The 18,172-nt window shown below is 40.5% G+C and overlaps 1 protein-coding gene across 1 annotated transcript; it reads left to right on the top strand.

Annotated features, from left to right (window-relative positions):
* Nucleotides 1–937: 937 nt before the first annotated feature.
* On the top strand, nucleotides 938–18,125 carry sptlc2b (serine palmitoyltransferase, long chain base subunit 2b). Its single transcript, XM_061052516.1, has 12 exons — nucleotides 938–1,184; nucleotides 3,865–4,059; nucleotides 4,512–4,666; nucleotides 5,045–5,193; nucleotides 6,310–6,434; nucleotides 7,579–7,672; nucleotides 8,232–8,337; nucleotides 9,434–9,653; nucleotides 10,878–11,004; nucleotides 14,024–14,159; nucleotides 14,481–14,610; nucleotides 15,803–18,125. The coding sequence occupies exons 1-12, from the start codon at nucleotides 1,047–1,049 to the stop codon at nucleotides 15,914–15,916; spliced, it is 1,689 nt and encodes a 562-aa protein (XP_060908499.1). The 5' UTR covers nucleotides 938–1,046; the 3' UTR covers nucleotides 15,917–18,125.
* Nucleotides 18,126–18,172: the final 47 nt, after the last annotated feature.

Genomic DNA, 18,172 nt, shown 5'->3' with positions numbered 1-18,172 from the left:
TTGTAACCTGCTGCCTAAGCTAAAAACTCAGAATTTGGTCTAATCAAAGAAATTAATCAACAGATATTCAGTGAATCTGTTATCAACTAATAAAACCAGCAGTAGTTCTCAGAGTAAAGCATTTACCGTGCTTCATTTTTTTCTTGTTAAAAATAAATTGCCCCAAATTGCTCCTAAAGTCCCCTGCTCTTTTTCCTGAGGACCCTGAGGCTCAACAGACTCCCTCGTGATCTGCTGAAGAACTTTTACTGCTGCACAATCGAGAGCATCCTGACATACGGCTGTACTGTCTGGTACTCGAGCACGGATAAACATACTAAAATGTATTTATTCATTCATTGCACTAAAACTGTTTATTTACTCATCCAGTCACTGCACAATAATAACTGTATATACTCTTTCACTGCACTATAACTTCACTTATTTGCACTATATCTCTCTCCATATATATATATATTTTTTTGTTTACCTAATCAGTCACTGCAAAGCAATAACTATATATTATTTCAGTCACCACAACTGTCTATTTATTTATTATTATATATTGTTGTTGTTGTTTTTGTAAACGCTGCTGTTTAGGGTTGCTGCTAACAAAGTTTTGTTGTGTCCTTGTATACAATGATAATAAAGATTCTATCTATCTATCTATCTATCTATCTATCTATCTATCTATCTATCTATCTATCTATCTATCTATCTATCTATCTATCTATCTATCTATCTATCTATCTATCTATCTATCTATCTATCTATCTATCTATCTATCTACTTTGGGAGGCTAAATACAAGGGACATGATCTCTCATCTATGACCCTGGTCAGTGTTATGAATTGTATGTGCATAGACGATCTTTGTAGTGGAGTCTCAGCATCGACCAATGAAATTACTCGTGGGCGTGTATTTCCGGTAGGCTTGTGCGACCACAGTGCAGAGTGGGCGTTTAATCCGTCTTCTCCCCCCCAGCTCATACATGACTTCACGACAAACCTTACACAAGTTGGGCAACTTCAAACCGTCAAATATCCACACACAGACGACAGACGAAGATGACGGAAAGCTCCGCGAACAAGCTGCTAAACGGAGACGCCCGTCACCGGACCTCAAATGGTAAAAAATCGAGTAAAAATGGCTTCGTGAAGAACCACTGTGTGTTTCAGCAGAAGTACCGTCGACCCAGAGACAAGGTAAGGAAGGCCCGACCGACAACTGTGTGTTTTGTACCGTGGCTTGAATTAAGAAAACAATGTTAGCACTCTTATTGCAGCTACAAATACTTAGTTTGTTGTACAGTTTGTTAATTAATGTCCATGAAAAGTATAAACTGTGGAACATTTTTAAACCAGCTGCTGCCGATGCTTACAATTTAATGTCAACACTACTTCATTCTCAACCACAAGGCTTTCAAAATAATTGGATTTAATTTGGAATCAAGATTTTCTAAACTAATTTTTTAGCTTGTAAACAGTATTATTGTGCTATGTTAATTACACTTACACGAATTTTACACCCCTTGTTTGGTGGTTACCTGCTACCTGATCAGGGAGGATTGTAGTGGTGACTTGTTTGTAACTCTACACCCTGTTGTGTGTGTGTGTGTGTGTGTGTGTGTGTGTGTGTGTGTGTGTGTGTGTGTGTGTGTGTGTGTCTGTGTCTGTGTCTGTGTGGTTGTGTGTGTGTGTGTTGTGAATAGCTGGTGAAGTTAGGCCAGTCTCAGTTTACATTGACACTCTAGCATGATGATGAAGAGCAGTGCCCTGTTGTGTTGTTACCAGAGTAGTCCTCTGCCAGTGTTTCACTGAGGAGAGGAGGGCAGGTCTGCGTCCACATGACACTTCAGGGGGAGGAATGTCTCCTGGCTGTGAAGGGTGTGGTCCCTCCGAGGGTAGAGACACAGAAAACAGTGTATTTGTATTGGTGGAGGTGGGGTATACAGACACACACACACATGGCGTTGTTTTTGTTTTGGTTAGTTAAGATTTAACACTGAAGACCGATCTAAAAGTCTGTCTAAACTGAACGAAATGCACCACCTCTCATTTCTGGAAACGGCACATTCCAGACTTGCGATAGCTTAAAGCCGCAGACTGCTTATTTCAACATACAGTGGGTTTACACAATGAGGCCCAGATGTTATTGCTGTCATACCAATTACATCTGCATGCACAAAGAGTCTCCATCAACATGGAAGTGCACAACTGCGTGTTGTATATAAATACTGAAATGTTATTCAGATTGAAATGAAGAAAGTGCATTCGTCAACAAAGTTAGTTATTTTGAGCCGCGTTTGATAGAGCATGTAATGTTTTGAAACATTTACCATTCAACCAGGCCAATGTTTTGAATCCTTTTCATGTAAACAGTGTGAACTGTAGACACCAATGACACAATGGCCAGTATTTACATACACGTTAGTACAGGATCGCTATCAGCACTGAAAAGGGGGATCCTCCTGTCTGATGTAAGCGCTGGTGGTTGTTGATAAGTAGCCTGAAGTTGGAGCTAGATGCACACAGACCCTTTTTTCCAGACAATCTCTGTCTGTCTTGTTGCTTGTCCACCTGTTGACTCTTACAGCACAAGTACAAAATGTCCAACATTTTCTAGTGAGTCTGCATCTCCATCACAGTCAAGTGACTCGTGTCCACCTGGGATAGATCTGCTGCTAAACATGCATCTTTCATATTACGTTAACTTTAATCCCTTATGGAACGTAAAGGGAAAGGCTCAGGGCCGGGATGTTGATGAGCAAGCAGGAATAATGAACTCACTAACAGTTTTCAGCAGAGAGCGTAGTGTCGGTTATCGCTGAGTAGAAATAAGATGTGAACGGGCAATTAACAAGGAGAGGACTCGCCCATTTTCTCACTTTAAGATTTAAAGTGATAACTGCACCACATGCCTTTTCTTTTTCTTTACACAATGTTTAGGAGCTGCAGAGCCAGCATGTGATTTCCACACAGTACGTTGGTAGGAGGCTTTACTAAGGAGAGTTGCTGTGTAGCGAGACATGAGTTGCACAGGTCTACGTGTTTCCAGGTCTACGTGTTTGCAGTCCCTGTTTGTCCACAGGTATAAAAGATTGAACAAATATGGCGTCATATTCAGAGTCAGAGAGAGGGACCTGTTTGACTGGCTTTACACACACACACACACACACACTGCAGTGCCCTCTTGTTCCTTGGATAAGAGGTATTTCTTGGAGAAGCATGACTAGTCACATGAGCCATGGTTGCTAGGCTGCAGGCCGGAGTCTATAATGAGTGACCGCCCTCATTTGTCTAATGTTTGTTTTTTAGACAGGAGTGAGTTCAAAGTCCGGCTCATAATGATGCTATTATTTTTTTGTGGCGCTCCGGTGTGGCCCCTTTAATCCAGGATCAATATTGCTATTCATAAAACTCAGTGAATTAGAACCCTGATCTGATGACCATTTTACTGCTCATTGGCGGACACGGTCAGGTCTCTCTGAGTTAATGTGCTTATTGTGGCATTTATTGGTTTTCTTTTCCTAGAAAAACACAATTTTAACAGATTTGCCCTGCTGTCGTCACATGTGTGCCCTGTTTATTCTGGAGTAGTTTTTCTGGCTTCTATAACACTTTATTGGACTACTTAGTGAGGCAGACTCAGTGTGTAAACAGAGTTGATGCATAGATAAGCTATAACCCTGTAAGGAGAAACCAACTGCAGGGATGGGTGTTTTCAACATTACTTTTACTCCTAAATCTGTGTGTCAGACTGAGATTTATATATTTAGAAAAAGAGTCTTTGGTTTGAGCCTGATTATAGCTGTAATATAAATATTTTCATTTCAACTTTTATAGACTTGAAATGACACACTATTTTACTTCATTTTGCCCTCAGAACCAAAATGTCACACACAACTCCAGCCTGTACCAGAAGCCCTTCTTGGAATCATATGAGGAGACGCCTCTTCTGGTGGCTGTGCTCACTTACATGGGCTACGGCATCCTCACCGTCTTTGGCTATCTCCGAGACTTCCTTCGCCACTGGAACATCGAGAAATGCAATGTGGCTCGGGAGAGGCCGGAGCAGAAGGTAAAGTAGTATAATGAGTTATTGTAGAATGCAAAGGCTGACTTAAGACAAAGTGAATGTGAAGCCACTTAAAACTAATTCACTTTCAAATTAGAATTATTGATCAGACCAATCACAACAAGACTTTCTTTAAAAGGCGTCTTATGTTATCTAAATCTTTCCTCAAAACGTATTTCAGTTGCAGGCAGAAGTTTCAAGATGAAATGAACTTTGATTACAGCACACAGCACTGAGGGTTTCAGATTTTAATGTTAAGATATCCTAGTAGAGGTCAGCACCTGCCACATTGTCACATGTCACAGTGCTGCATGTCTTCCACACTTTTCAAATGTGGTTCAGAACTCATCTGTTGACTGTGTTCCTTGTCTTCAACAGAACAAAGATGGCCTTTAGAAGTCATGAAATTAAGAGATTTTGTTCACTCTCTCTCCCCCCCCCCCCCCTCCTTGCAGGACTTTGTCCCCCTCTATCAGGACTTTGAGAACTTTTACACCAGGAACTTGTACATGAGGATTCGAGACAACTGGAACCGGCCCATCTGCAGCGTCCCTGGTGCTAAGATGGACCTGGTGGAGAGAGTTTCCAACGACTACAACTGGACCTTTGAGTAAGATGCTGTAATGTGTTTTTGCTACGATTGTTTGTTGATCAGATTCTGTACGTGAGCAGGATAGCTTTCAGTATCGAGGTGTTGTCTTTGGCGGTCATCATGCCCTCACAGCACATTCATTGATTTGCACGTTCAGTCACTGACCTTGTGTGTCTGATAGTAAGAATGACATCAACAGTGATTCAGAAAATGTTAAAAGCATCCGTATCTGTCACATGTCACCGACAAATACTCGGTCAGAGGTCCTCTAAGAACAGTCTGGTATCATAACAATGATACAAGTGGCAGTCCAAGTGCATGCAACTATAATCTTTATAAAGGCAATGATGTTGAAGGTTGATGGAAATCATGTTATCAATCCCCTGTCTCTCTCAGGCACACAGGGAAAGTGGCCAAGGGCGTCATCAACATGGGCTCTTACAATTACCTCGGTTTCGCTGAGAACGTCGGGGCTTGTGCCGATGCTGCTATTGAATCCACACAGAAGTATGGAGTTGGAGTGGGCAGCACTCGCTGTGAGATGGGTAAGGGTCAAACTGAAGAGCTGGTTTTATAAAAGCGTCGACGATTGGTAATCCTCTAAGAGTGCTTTCGAGTCATGTTATGATGAAATGGACTTAAAACCTCAGTTGGTAAACGAGCGACTGCTCCCTCTTGTGTCTGTTGCTCTTTCAGCTGACAGCAGAGGAGAAAGGCACGAGGGGGTTTTGGACGATCAAATATTGAGAAAGCTTAGAAGTTTGTTTCCTTTCAGTCCATAGTTTGCTAAAGCCTGTTTCTAACCTGGGACGCTAGAGTGCGTCTCCTTTCTCATAAAACATTTACAAAGCCGATTTTTCTAATATTATTTTAAATCCAGCATTGTCTCCATCAATATGTTTGAGCTTTGAGCTTTTAACCTGCCTTTGTTGGATCAATGCAGCTTTGTTGTTATTTCAGATTTTTATTTTTTAAGTGTGTGATGAATTCAATTAGTTTGACAGCAGCTGCTACAATTGTAAACTTTAAGTGTTTGTTCCATATAGCATAAGAAAAATCACTGCACAGAGAAGAAAGGGTCAGATTTCACTTGTTATGAGGAAGCAGAGTTTATGTTAACAGGCATTTGACCAAAAAAAAATCTACTTTTAAGATTGAAGATCACTGATTTCACATGGATTCAGACAGAGAGCAGAGTGATAACACTTTCTGGTTGGCACAGTTTGCTATAATCCTCATTGCAGTGGTCATGGGTTCGGGTCTGATCTTCGCCCCTTAGTACACGTCTCCCCCCCAGTGTCTCCTCCCAACATTTTCTGTCTCTCTTCAGGAATTAACGGGATTGTGAATAATTTAGCTTCCTGTTTTCCATATTGACGTTTTGTCTTTTTGTCAGGGATAAACGTAGAATCTGCTTGTAAATTTCAAGCTGGATGACTGCAAAAAAAACATTATGTAACCTGTGGCATCCCTAGCACACTGCTGTATGTCTTTGCATGTTACCTCCGCCTGTTTATCATTGGAATAGTGTGACAGGACTCTGTACTTTATTTCATGCTTGTGTGTCCTCATATATTTCCAAACAAAGCAGGAACACACTTACAGAAAAGGATCTTCATAGTGCTACTAGAAGGAAAAAACTGAGATTGTGTCGTTTCCAGGAAACTTAGACATCCACGAGGAGCTGGAGCAGCTCGTTGCCAGGTTCCTAGGTGTTGAGTCATCGATGGCTTTTGGCATGGGCTTCGCGACAAACTCAATGAACATTCCTGCTCTTACCGGGAAGGTAAGGAATTTAATTTACTTCCTTTATATGTTGTTTTTCTAGCTCGCTAGCACACCATGATCTTCTTGATTTGATTATGAGGTTATGTTTGCCCTCGTTGCCATCCTGTTATTGTATTGAGCCTCATTTTTAGATTAGCTGTTGGGTAAAAAACCTGTGTACAGTAAAAACAAGCTGCTTTTCTGATGTATGGCCAAGCTTGGAGAGTTCACACTGTTCCACAACAGACTATTTTCCACCCAAAGCTTTCCAAACATTCTGAGGGCAGCGGCCTGGAGATTAATATTTGAAAAGTACCAGTCTCTGTTGTTCTAACCTCAACAGATCTCACACACACACACACTTCTCTGCACTTCCATTCTTACTAGCCCTTGTCTTCCTTCACAAAAGTGTCTGGAACAGGAAGTAGATATCTGAGTTGACAGGCGTGTGTACCATGTGAGTCAAAGTGCACATTTCCTGACAGACGGATAAGTGAAGTGAGAGAGAAAAACCTGCAGCCGACAGTAAAGATCAGAGTCACTGCCCTTGTCACATGGGGTTAGCAAACTCATAACCATGCCTGTAACTTCTCTGCTAGCTCACATTTTTATGTTACAGCCTAAATGTGTGTTGAGTAACACGTCCATTTATTCATTGACCAGAGAAAATGGTGTGGTCCAGTGTGAAGGGTTCAGTGTGTTGACTTTAAGAGGTGGATGAGGTGTTTGCAATAGCTGTGACGTAACAAGAAATACTGTATTGTTATTGAAATAGTTGTAAAAATGATTACAAACGATTTTCCAAACAAAAGAACAATCTGGTTCTACTTTTCTGAAGACAAAAAAGCATTTATGGACATTATTGTGTTTTTATATACAGTATGTATTCATGGCAACAGGTAGTCCCAGGGTATTAAAGGTGAAGAGCTGACATACAAATATGTTCCTCAAACAGAAATAATCAGTCTGGGCCAGAATGTCGTTGCTTAACACCAACAATCTCCAGCATGTGACAACCTGTGGTATTACAATGATGCAAGCAAAGCTCAAACTACGGTTTAATCTGAATTGTCTCATTTCTGGGTGTGTCATGTTTCGCAGTAAATCAAAACCATACCATCTGTTCAAGAATATTTTTTTCTCTTTTTTTCTTCCTGCTTTAGGGTTGTCTAATTCTGAGTGACGAGCTGAATCATGCGTCACTGGTGCTAGGTGCACGTCTGTCCGGCTCCACAATCCGGGTCTTCAAACACAACAGTGAGTGACCTTTTATAAAGAGCGCCTTCCTCGGGTACGATTAGGTAGAAATGTGTCTTCCTGTACATCCAAGGAATGCAGTAACACAGCACACACGGGGTTAAATGGACCTTGCAACACCACGAGGGAGGAATTAGTTATAATCTGCTTTTCCAATAGGAGACATTTATCACGAGTGTGAGTTACAGCAGGCTGATTCAATACGTAGTCTTGATAACTTACTTTATTTCTTCAGCCCTACATTTACTTTTCTTCCACTATGTCTTTCTCTTGTTTACTGTATTGAATCACACATTAGTGGGTGTGGTGTAATTAGACTTTTACAGACACATATACAAACAGACACCACATATTCTCAAGATCCTCCCTTAAAAGTTCACACTCAGCAGCCAGTTAGCAGGCAGGCTGTCTGCTAAGAAAACACTTCAAAGCAAATCTTCAAAAGGTTGCACTCGTTAATAAACTGCTCTCATCGGATGGTAAAAGAAACCTCTTGTGTTTTTTAAGAGGGAATAAAAATGTATCCTCAGACTATTTAAACATCTTCTCCACGTTGTAGACATGCAAAGCTTGGAGAAGCTGCTGAGAGACGCTATCGTTCACGGGCAGCCGAGAACCCACCGACCCTGGAAGAAGATCCTCATCGTGGTGGAGGGAATATACAGGTACTGTATATACACCATAACCTCTGTCTTTCTCTCCCACACAGTTACAGTAAACTAGCACAAACAAACACACAGAATTGTTCAAATGCACTCAGCTTGATAATTAAGCTAAAAGCTAATTAAGTTGTGCTTCTCGTTTTATTGCTTTGTCACTTCAGTATTTTATAACACTACTGTATCACACAGTTTATTCCCAAGTACTTGACACCTTCAGCGTTCTTGGTGAGGACTCGCTCATCCTTCTGCTATTCTGGGACCATTTGTGCTTTTATTTGTAACATCTGGGAAAATACATGTAGACACTTTCAGATAGTAAGAGAGAGTAAAGAGCTACATTTTTACGTGTTTTTTAACAAGGAGAACTGCTTCTTGTTTACGACATGGTGTCACAATGCAAAAGTATAGATTCACTAAGCCTGCTTTAAGGCTGTTTTTATTATATGAACCTCCACATCTTCACTGTAGAAGCATACTGATGTGCAACATTCAGAGTTCAATATAAAGACATTTTCTGCATTGATTTCCCTTGATGCTACAGCCACATGCTGACTTTGTAATAGATACTTTGAACAAAGATGTTTACTGCTTGAACAGTGTGAATAACAGTCACACATGTTTTAGTTCAGTTTCTTAGCCGTGACAGAAACACTCCCTGATACAAATAAAGAAAAGAGTGTGCCCATCCTCCTATAGTGTTCTTTGTGTTTGATGTGTGCTTACTGTAAAGACGATCAATCCTGTTGATCAATACTGTTGTCATAGAAACCGCCTGACATAATCAGTGCCCTTTACTAATGCAGAGTTAATGGAGCTCCATGTCCACTGGGATTTGTAAAGCAAACGCTTCAGCTGCTAAAACAGTGCCTGCACAGGCATACAAAGGTTAGACCGTTTTTAAAGGGTTAACTACTCCCATGCTCTCTGTATTATAATGCAGCTTTAGGGTTAGAGAGTTGTTGTTGGTAACATGAATTTACATAACAGGGAGAGAAAGCTGGGAAAGTACTGTTTATTTATGAAGTCTAAGCTTGTCTTTAGTTCGGATGAGTTGTGACGCTTCTCTAAAATCATTTTGCGTCCATGTTATGTCCTGTAGTATGGAGGGGTCTGTCGTGCGCCTGCCAGAGGTCATCGCCCTAAAGAAGCGCTACAAGGCCTATCTGTACCTCGATGAGGCCCACAGCATCGGAGCCATGGGGCCCAACGGCAAAGGAGTGGTCGACTACTTTGGCCTGGATCCTAAAGATGTAGACATCATGATGGGAACATTCACCAAAAGCTTCGGTGCTGCTGGAGGTTACATTGGAGGCAAAAAGGTAGGTGAAAAACAAAATAATGCTGTGAGTTCAGGCATTGTAATATGAGACCTTCTATGCTGTGATGGAAAATAAGAAGCATCCTGATTTCAGAAGCTGGAGCACTTAGCATACTCTTAAGGGAATCTAGCAATTTCCTGATTAATGAGGCCCAGTATGTTGTGTCATTCACTTTCAGTATTGGTCACAATGCGTAGCAGCATAGGGGAAGTTAACTCCCTTTATTTCTAAAAAAGGATTTCCAGTCAGTGTAAGCATTCATTTTCAGCTACAATCACGTCTACCTCTTCTTAAGAAAGATTTACGAATAACATACACATATGCACGGTTACATGTTTAGTAATACCCAAGTATTACCGTACTTCAACATTATAGAAGCGAAAGAAAACCTCAAACCCTTAAGCACACTTTTTAACAAAGTGAATTGTTGCACAGTAATCATACTCCACCTGTGCAGGTGGTGGCGCTGTAACTGAAATAGTGGTACTTAAAAAATTAGCTATTGTCATTTCAATTTTAAAGATCCTTTATGTATACTTTTTTAATTAAAATGAACTTCACAATAAAGATGAAATGCCAACAGAATACCTCTTAAAAATAAAAAACAACAGGTACAGTGGTTATTTACGACCCCTTGTCTACAAGAGAAGGAAAAGTTTAGTGAAAAAGTCAATATTGTCTCAATGTGACAACGATAGTACTTAGCCTAGTGTAGCTATAAACTCTCCAGGTTGTCTGGACAAATGACTGAGTGTCAGGATCCCACAGATCCCATACTCGCTCATTCCTCACATATTATGCCCTGTATCCACTTTTGCCTTATATCCTTATGTATTCAATTTAAACGCATATAAAACAAAGTTCTGACTTATTTCCATTGTTTGTAGAAAATCTGAACACACAGCTGCTTATAGGCCTTTGTTGTTGTTGGCTCGCATCAAAAGTGACTAAGAAGCACAATAACATATTGCCGTCACTGGAAAGCTATGAGTTGTTGCTGTGGGACGGGTAGATTTAATTCCACTTTCTTTGTTTTCTATTCTTGAATGAAATAATATGGATGAAAAGAACCATAGTCTATTGCAATATCTTATTCAATCAGACATGTAATGTAAATGTCCTGCTGTTGTCCATCAGTGCTTTGGCACATATACCAAAACTAAATGTTTTTATCCCCTTTACTGAAAGACAACACAAGCAACTTCATTTGAATTTCTCTTTAAGGAGCTCATCGACTACCTTCGGGCCCACTCTCACAGCGCACTGTACGCCACCTCCATTTCCCCTCCTGTGGCGCAGCAGATAATCACCTCTATGAAGATCATCATGGGAGAGGATGGGACCTCACTAGGTAGGTGGCAGAAAATAACTTTCAACATTTACATCAACATCACTTCCAGCAGCATTGAACAATGAGAAGAAAGGGTGGCATCACCTCAAGTATTACAGAGCTACCTCGAACAACTACAAATGTAACATTGGCTTGTTTCTTGCTATTACAGCTGCAATTATATCCCAGATTTCTTCACCTTTGATTTGTCAGTGTGGCTCGAGTTTTGCCAGTTGTCTTGACTTTACCTCGAGAGACCACAAGGTGGGAGTATAACCTTGCTCTCAGACATGATTTAGTCCTGCAAACCTCTGAGCAATGGTTCAGTCTAACATCAGTTTAGCCACCTTTTGTACTTTGGCTCCATGCAGACTGTGCTTGTTTGTCTTGCAATGTTTTCCTTCCCAGGCCAGAGATAAAGGCCACTATCTACGGCCAACTGGTAATTATTTACCAGTAAATAAAGGTGTGTTAAACAGCCCTAACAAACTCACAGGAATGTGTAAACTCTTTCTAGGTATGTTAGTGCCACATGAGGACGTGTATGTCCTTGTATGCCCTTCATATGTTTGATGTTCATCAGCTCACATACAACGACAAAATTGGATGGATTTTTAAGTAATGGTCATATTTCGGATTTTAAGTCATACGATCTTAAATTTCAGGATTATTAAAGTCCTTTCATTTAAAACTTGTTCTTGAAAATGTTCCTGTGATCTTATATTTTGAATTAATTAAGCTTTTGAGAGTAACTTTTGTGAGCTGAAGAGTTGCTTTTGGCATTATCGCTTAACAAATATCAATCTGTGGATGGTAACGTGTCTTCAGCCCGGACATTTGAAGGTCTTCAAGAAGTCCTCTACAGCAGCTTTACTCCGGGATATGCATTTTTAAAGCCGTTGGGTGGACTGTACTCTTGTCGATTCAGCCCAGGCTGATCGAAGGTCTTCTTGAAGTATTGGTATGCTGACTCTTCTACCCTCTCCTTTATGGCTTTCAGATGTGTGTTTCTTTGTGTACGTGTGCTTCTTTGCCTTCATGCTGGGTACAAAGCAGCATGTTGCTGAGGGCCAGAGATCAGTGCAGATCAAGCTCTGTTGGAATCATCCCCTACACACACAAACAGATCACTAGGTATTGTTTTTCTAACAGGGCGGCACCCCCTTACTCTTTTAAACGGCTTGATTGATGTTGGCTCCATTTAAAATGCTGATTTAAGATCAGGTTACGTTGCTCCCCAGTCATTGAATCATTAGGTACAGGAGTAAACACCTAAGGCAACCTTTATTATATGGCTGTCCCACAATGTCATCAGCTCTTTTTCCATATTTCTAAGCAAAGAAGGCCCGACTGTCTGACCTTTTAACATATCCCAGTTTAGAGGACTAACAATGACAGTCTGATTGGTTCCAGGCCCGTCACTCTTTGATATTCAGGCCTTTGAAGATTCAGAAGTGACAGTCAGAGCTGCCTGCGAACAGTTTGTTGCTTCATTCGAGTCGCTGAGGACGTCTGTTCATTGTTCCCGGCAAAGGTCTGCATTGAAATGTGACATTTATTGTTTGAAACTCACATCAATCAAATCTGTGGATGGGAAATAGAAGCAGAAGGTGGGCAAAGCTTTCTTCAACATGAAAAGAACTCCAACCTGCCTGAAAAAAAAGTCTGAATAGTATATGCTGTTTTTGAATGTTTCACATCAGTGCTGAGTAACTTTGGATTCTCCGACTGTGGAAAAAGACGTCTGGATAAATATAAAGTCAAACTGTGTTGTGTCTCTGGATGCTTTGAAGTCCTGGTGTTTTCTGGACTGTTTTTCAACACAGCCAGGCAGATGTGTGTTCCTGTTGCCGCTTTTTTAGCCATATGGCTATTTTGTTTGATCAAGATGCTATCTCTGGAGGTTCAGGATTCAGGGAGTGGATCCGCACTGTGTATCAGAGCGGCTGGCATGTGAGGATTGATGCCTGTTAGATTTCAGCTCCTTTATCTCCACTTTAAAAATCTCAGTTGTCTTCAAGGGCAAGTGATGCATTTCTTTCTCCAGAAAAGTGCAGGACATTACATGCACAACATGGGTTGACTGATGAGTTCTATGCTTATTCAAATATATTATTTGTTGTTTTGGTGATTGACGTGAGCCAGACCTGGGAATTCTGGGAACTCAGTTGTGAAACTATTTCATTTACTCCCTTTGGATTACAACAGAAAGACTGAGCCAAGTGACTGATTCTCTAAAACACCAATGAAAGAACGCTTCACGCTGACCCTCGGCTCATTTGTCCCAGCAGAACAAGTGCAAAAATCGGGGAATATTTAAAATGACAATTCATATACTGAACTTCATTCTTAAAGTACTTTGTCGGCTCTGTTTTTTGTCTCAGATTTGCACTTCTTTCTGTGTGTTCAGCTGTGCTGCTGAATGTTTTTAAAACAAACACATTGTTTAATAATTGTCTTCATACAAACACAGAAAGCACCAAATGACCACAACATTAACACGGCTGCATGTTAATGTTGTTGCAACCCTTTTCTGTTTACAGCTGTGAATTATTTCTTTCAGTTGTCTGCTTTACTGACTTCTCATTTATAGTTGTAAGAATTATACAAGACTGATAATTAACATGAAATAAATCTTGAGTACCCCCCTCGTCATTCTCCTAAGTACCACTAGGGCTCCACGTACACTCATTTTTACAAACGTTGCATTAAAGGATGCAGGTAACCTTAATGGTCTTTTGTTACTTCAAACAGTCCATGGCTTTTTTCAAAGTAAATACTGTTTCATGAAGGTTACAAGCTTCAATAATAACTAAAGAAGGGCAGTAGATACTGCACACCCCGGCACATGTTTTCACTTTGCCAAAAATAAAAGTTTGCACTTGCACACAGCTGATAAGAAAGGGTAAAAAAAAAAAAAAGGGAGGACTCTTGTCATCCACAGTTTTATTCATTTCCATGCTATGTTTACAAACAGATGGAAGCTTAAAAACCTTTGCCCACGTTGTGACCTATGCATGTGTTTTTCTGTCTCCTCCAGGTGCTGATCGCCTCAAACAGCTATCAGAAAACACCAACTACTTCCGCAGGAAACTCCTCGACATGGGCGTTATCATCTATGGCAACGATGACTCGCCTGTAGTACCCATGATGCTCTACATGCCAGCCAAAATTGGGTGCGTGACTCCTCCATTTGAGCTAATTGAATACAGTATAAATGCTTTAGAGATGAAGGATAATTAGTACGACTATTTGGAAGAATCTCCGAATGATTTCCCATTTGGAAAAGACACAAAGGCTTACACTCTTAATTTGAGTGATTTTCTGTTCTCCGGTCCCTTCTCCAAATAGAATCTGACTTAATTTGTGGAAAGCTGTTTATGATTTTAGGTTCACACATTAAAGAAAAAAAACAGCTAAGATGTGGCTGTGGTGTTGGTGGAGAAGTTGGACTTTCCATGCATTGCCCTGCGTCTCATGTTGCTGTTGCTTTTCAGGGCATTTGGTCGGGAGATGTTAAAGAGGAACATTGGAACAGTGGTCGTCGGCTTCCCAGCAACACCCATCATCGAGTCGAGGGCACGTTTCTGCGTTTCAGCCGCCCATACTAGAGAGATGCTCGACACAGTAAGTCATCCCTTAACCAGTCACTGTCTGAAACACACACATACTTTACCTCTGTGTTTATTCTAAAACAATGAATAAGGTTTACCATTCTGAAATCATTTTTTTTTAATCAGAGCAATCCTTTAACTTTAAAGTTTTATTTGTAGTGCTACAGAGAACTGTGGCTGACAGACAACAAATTGGTCAGCTCCTGCATACCATTTCCTGTTCACTTACTAACACATAAAATAAAAGGACCCTCTTTACTCTGGAAATAGTGTCTTTCAGTTTTACGTTACATTGAGGGAAAATTCTAATACTCTGCCTGAAAAACATTTTAAAATGGTTCCATGCATCAGCAAGATGATCACCTGTTTGTGTGATGAGTTAAACAAGAGCAGTCTCGGCTCAAATTGCTTCTTTCTATTAAAAACTTCATTATTTAGCGTCTGCTGATCCATCTCGAGGGACATTGTTACAGGACCGAGGTGTACTGTTGAAGACTTAATTTCACACTCAACTTGATATAAGATGTTACTTTAATGGTGATTGGTAGGCCTTTTTGTCTGCGTCTGTCATCGGAGTTGAAATGTAAGTGTGCCTGCTGAATAATCAAACTCCTAATATGTCCTTTATTATTCAACAACTTGGAAAGCCAAGCTGTCTGGAAGTATTACAGCGTGGCTCAGACAGAGACTTTTATTTGAGCTGCTCCGTCTCTCCAAAGACACCTCATTCATCTTACTGAGGAGCACGTCAACACCGTTTGTAATAGTCCATTTAAAGGGCATCGGCCCGCCTTTGTAGTGCACTTCGAGGAGCCGCTTTTTCCGTCTTTGGAAAAGCCAGCCCTCGCTATTTCTCTAAGCATGGAATTAGAAAAAAAAAAAAAAAAAAAAAGTCAGGAGGAAGGTAAATTGTTTCCAGGTGTTGTGCAGTGTTGCAATGCTGATACAGTCTCTGGTGAAAAAAGTGGAGGGAGTGTGTGGGTGTAGTTGTGGTTCATGCACGGAGCCCGCTGTCATGTTTAGAGCTTGAAAATCCATGTGTGATAAAAGCTTATCACTTCATTTGTCACCTTCACAAGCAATCTTTATTCAAGCTCTGTTTTGTGTGATCTGCGTATTTGTTGTCTGGCTGTCTTCATTATTTTGATTGACGTAAATAGTTTTTTTGCTTCAAATTAATAGCCCTCTTCCTGTTCTCTTGCTAGGCACTGGCAGCCATCAGCGAAGTGGGCGACCTGCTGCAGCTGAAGTACTCCAGACGGGAGCAGCCTATTCCCTCTCTGGGGTGGATGTCTGAGGAGAGTCTGCTTCAGGACTGAGCCTGATCATTTAGCCCCTTCCTCACTATCCCTGCCTTTTTCTTTCTTTGTCTTAAATCCACTTTTTTTTTTATCCCTTATTTTCCTCTGAGCCACTCTCTCCACCATATCTCTTCTTGTTTGACCCAAGTGGACCCTAATTCTTCACAGGTTACCCTTGTTTTTGAAATCTGCATCACTCATTAGCCTCAGTGCATTATGGGACCTGACCAGAAACACCCTCATCTCTCTGTATGTGTCTGATGTTACAAAGTGCGTTCAGAGCCTTCCAGTGTGTCCTAACTTATTGTGACTGCATCTGTCTACGTCTTAATCCTGTGAGCACATCGAATGTGTATCTTATTTGTGCAATAATAACAACAACGTGAAGTTTCTTTGTTATTGAAAACAACCTAGAGCAAAGTAGACAGATTCTTACCAGAGTTTCTCCTCGTGAGCTTCAAGAAAAAGAAATCTGGTCATAGCTATGAGAAACACAAGAGGAGAAAACTATTTATGTAAATAATATTTATCCCGAAGTTTGTAATACTGCCTTAGGGTGGCATCCCAAACCTCAAAGAGAAGAGTAACATCAGCATGTTCACTCCACGAGTATTTATCTGATGGCTTTTCTTTCCTAATCACTTTTACTTGAATAGAAGGTAGAGAATAATGGGTTCTTTCCCTAACCAAAGGATATACTGTATGTGTATAGATATGTTTTCTACCTGTTCTCTTAAAATGCAAAGCAGATGTTCAGTCTGAAAACCTTTAATGGGGAAAGAATCCCAGGGAGCAAGACTTAAGGAATCTTTTTTACTGCTTATTTTCTAGAAATATTTTTCAGCCTTATTTACTGTTTACACCCGAACTCAAAAAACAAAAAAAACACTTAAGTCCAGTGTCTTTAACATTTCTATAAGCTAATGAGCTCCATGTGTAATGTTTTATTTCCCCTACACGCTAAATCGCTCTCACTCAAGTGCTTTAATGTGAATCAGTGACTGCACGATCTCTGAGCACGACGACACGCTGTACCTTACATCTGTATGTATGACGATGGTGCTCCCTTGCTTCTCTGATATACAGACAGCTTTATCGATTCAGAACTTCTTTTTGTAACTATTGTCTTGGGCAGCTCCGAATGAAAGGTGTGCATTTTATCTGACTACTTTAACACATCTTATCTTCAGTGCCCGAACTACTGACAGGCATCTTAAATGCACAGATGACGTAGTCACTGAAATAATTTTTTGTTTGGGTATGCTTAAATGTCGTTGTTGTTTTTTTTCTTAATTTATAATCTGTGGTCTGGAATGACATTCCATATCAAACTGTTTTCATTAAGTGTTTTGTTTTGCTGTTTTTGTCTGACATTTCTATGTGATGTTACCCTAAACAAGGCCGGCATGCCACGTTCAAACATCCTGGTCACGTTTGTGTTTATGTTCTGTCACTTATTTGATGTAAATCTGAGACCGTGTCAATGTCAGAGTCGGCCAAAGAGCTGGCCATCTTTGGCATTGTGACCATTCCTATTAATGTTCATCAGAGTGATTCAGCGCAAGTCTCGAGATGTTTTTTATTTATGTTTATGGCATTTTAGCACAGCACAACTTTAGGGGGGGGTCTCCTTTTAACTGTACATTTGTTAGACCATTATATTTTTGTCTTTTAGTGAGTCATTCCAATATTGTTTCTTTTGTTGTGCAGAAAATGCTTGAACAACTCATTTGCTTTTAATAAATACAATGTAAAAAAAAAAAATGGAACACATGACTATGATCTGGAATTGCACTCCTCAGAAACACGCTCTGACATAAAACATTTTCTTTTGGTCAAAGTTTCCTCTCAAGCCGTCTGCAGCATGGTGCAATAAGTTTAGCTTCTACGTTTCTGTCTATGGAGGCAGAAATGTAATTGCAAACAGCAACGTGACTGCTTCTCTCGGCCAGGTTTCCCTCGCTAAACCTGAGGAATTAAAGTCAAAAGATCACTCAAATGTCTGAGGCGCACGTAGCTCTTTGATGTATCGTGACATTTTCTAGCCACCCTACGACTCACCTGTAGAATGACCTGCAGTGACCATTGGCAAACTTGCCTATCACTTGTTTTTTTGCCCGTGGAGTTGTGTTTGGTTTAGCAATAAACCAGGAGTTTGTAAAACCATGATGTTTGTTGACCATGCTGATGGGAACTGTGCTGATTAAATCATTTTCTTTGTATCAAATAGGATGGTTTTGTTTTTATTTACGGCAGGCTCACACATGAACTGTT

The sequence above is a fragment of the Labrus mixtus genome, chromosome 12 (genome assembly GCF_963584025.1).
Source record: "Labrus mixtus chromosome 12, fLabMix1.1, whole genome shotgun sequence".
Classification (NCBI taxonomy): Eukaryota; Metazoa; Chordata; class Actinopteri; order Labriformes; family Labridae; genus Labrus; species Labrus mixtus.
Note: the sequence above shows the minus strand (reverse complement) of the source record. Positions and strands in the feature narration are given on the sequence as shown.

Bases quoted from the DNA above. Each gene is read 5' to 3' on its own strand.
- sptlc2b (XM_061052516.1), top strand. From the start codon at position 1,047: ATGACGGAAAGCTCCGCGAACAAGCTGCTAAACGGAGACGCCCGTCAC. The intron at 1,185-3,864 runs GTAAGGAAGGCC...TTTTGCCCTCAG, and splicing joins ACCGTCGACCCAGAGACAAG to AACCAAAATGTCACACACAA. The intron at 14,160-14,480 runs GTGCGTGACTCC...GTTGCTTTTCAG, and splicing joins TACATGCCAGCCAAAATTGG to GGCATTTGGTCGGGAGATGT.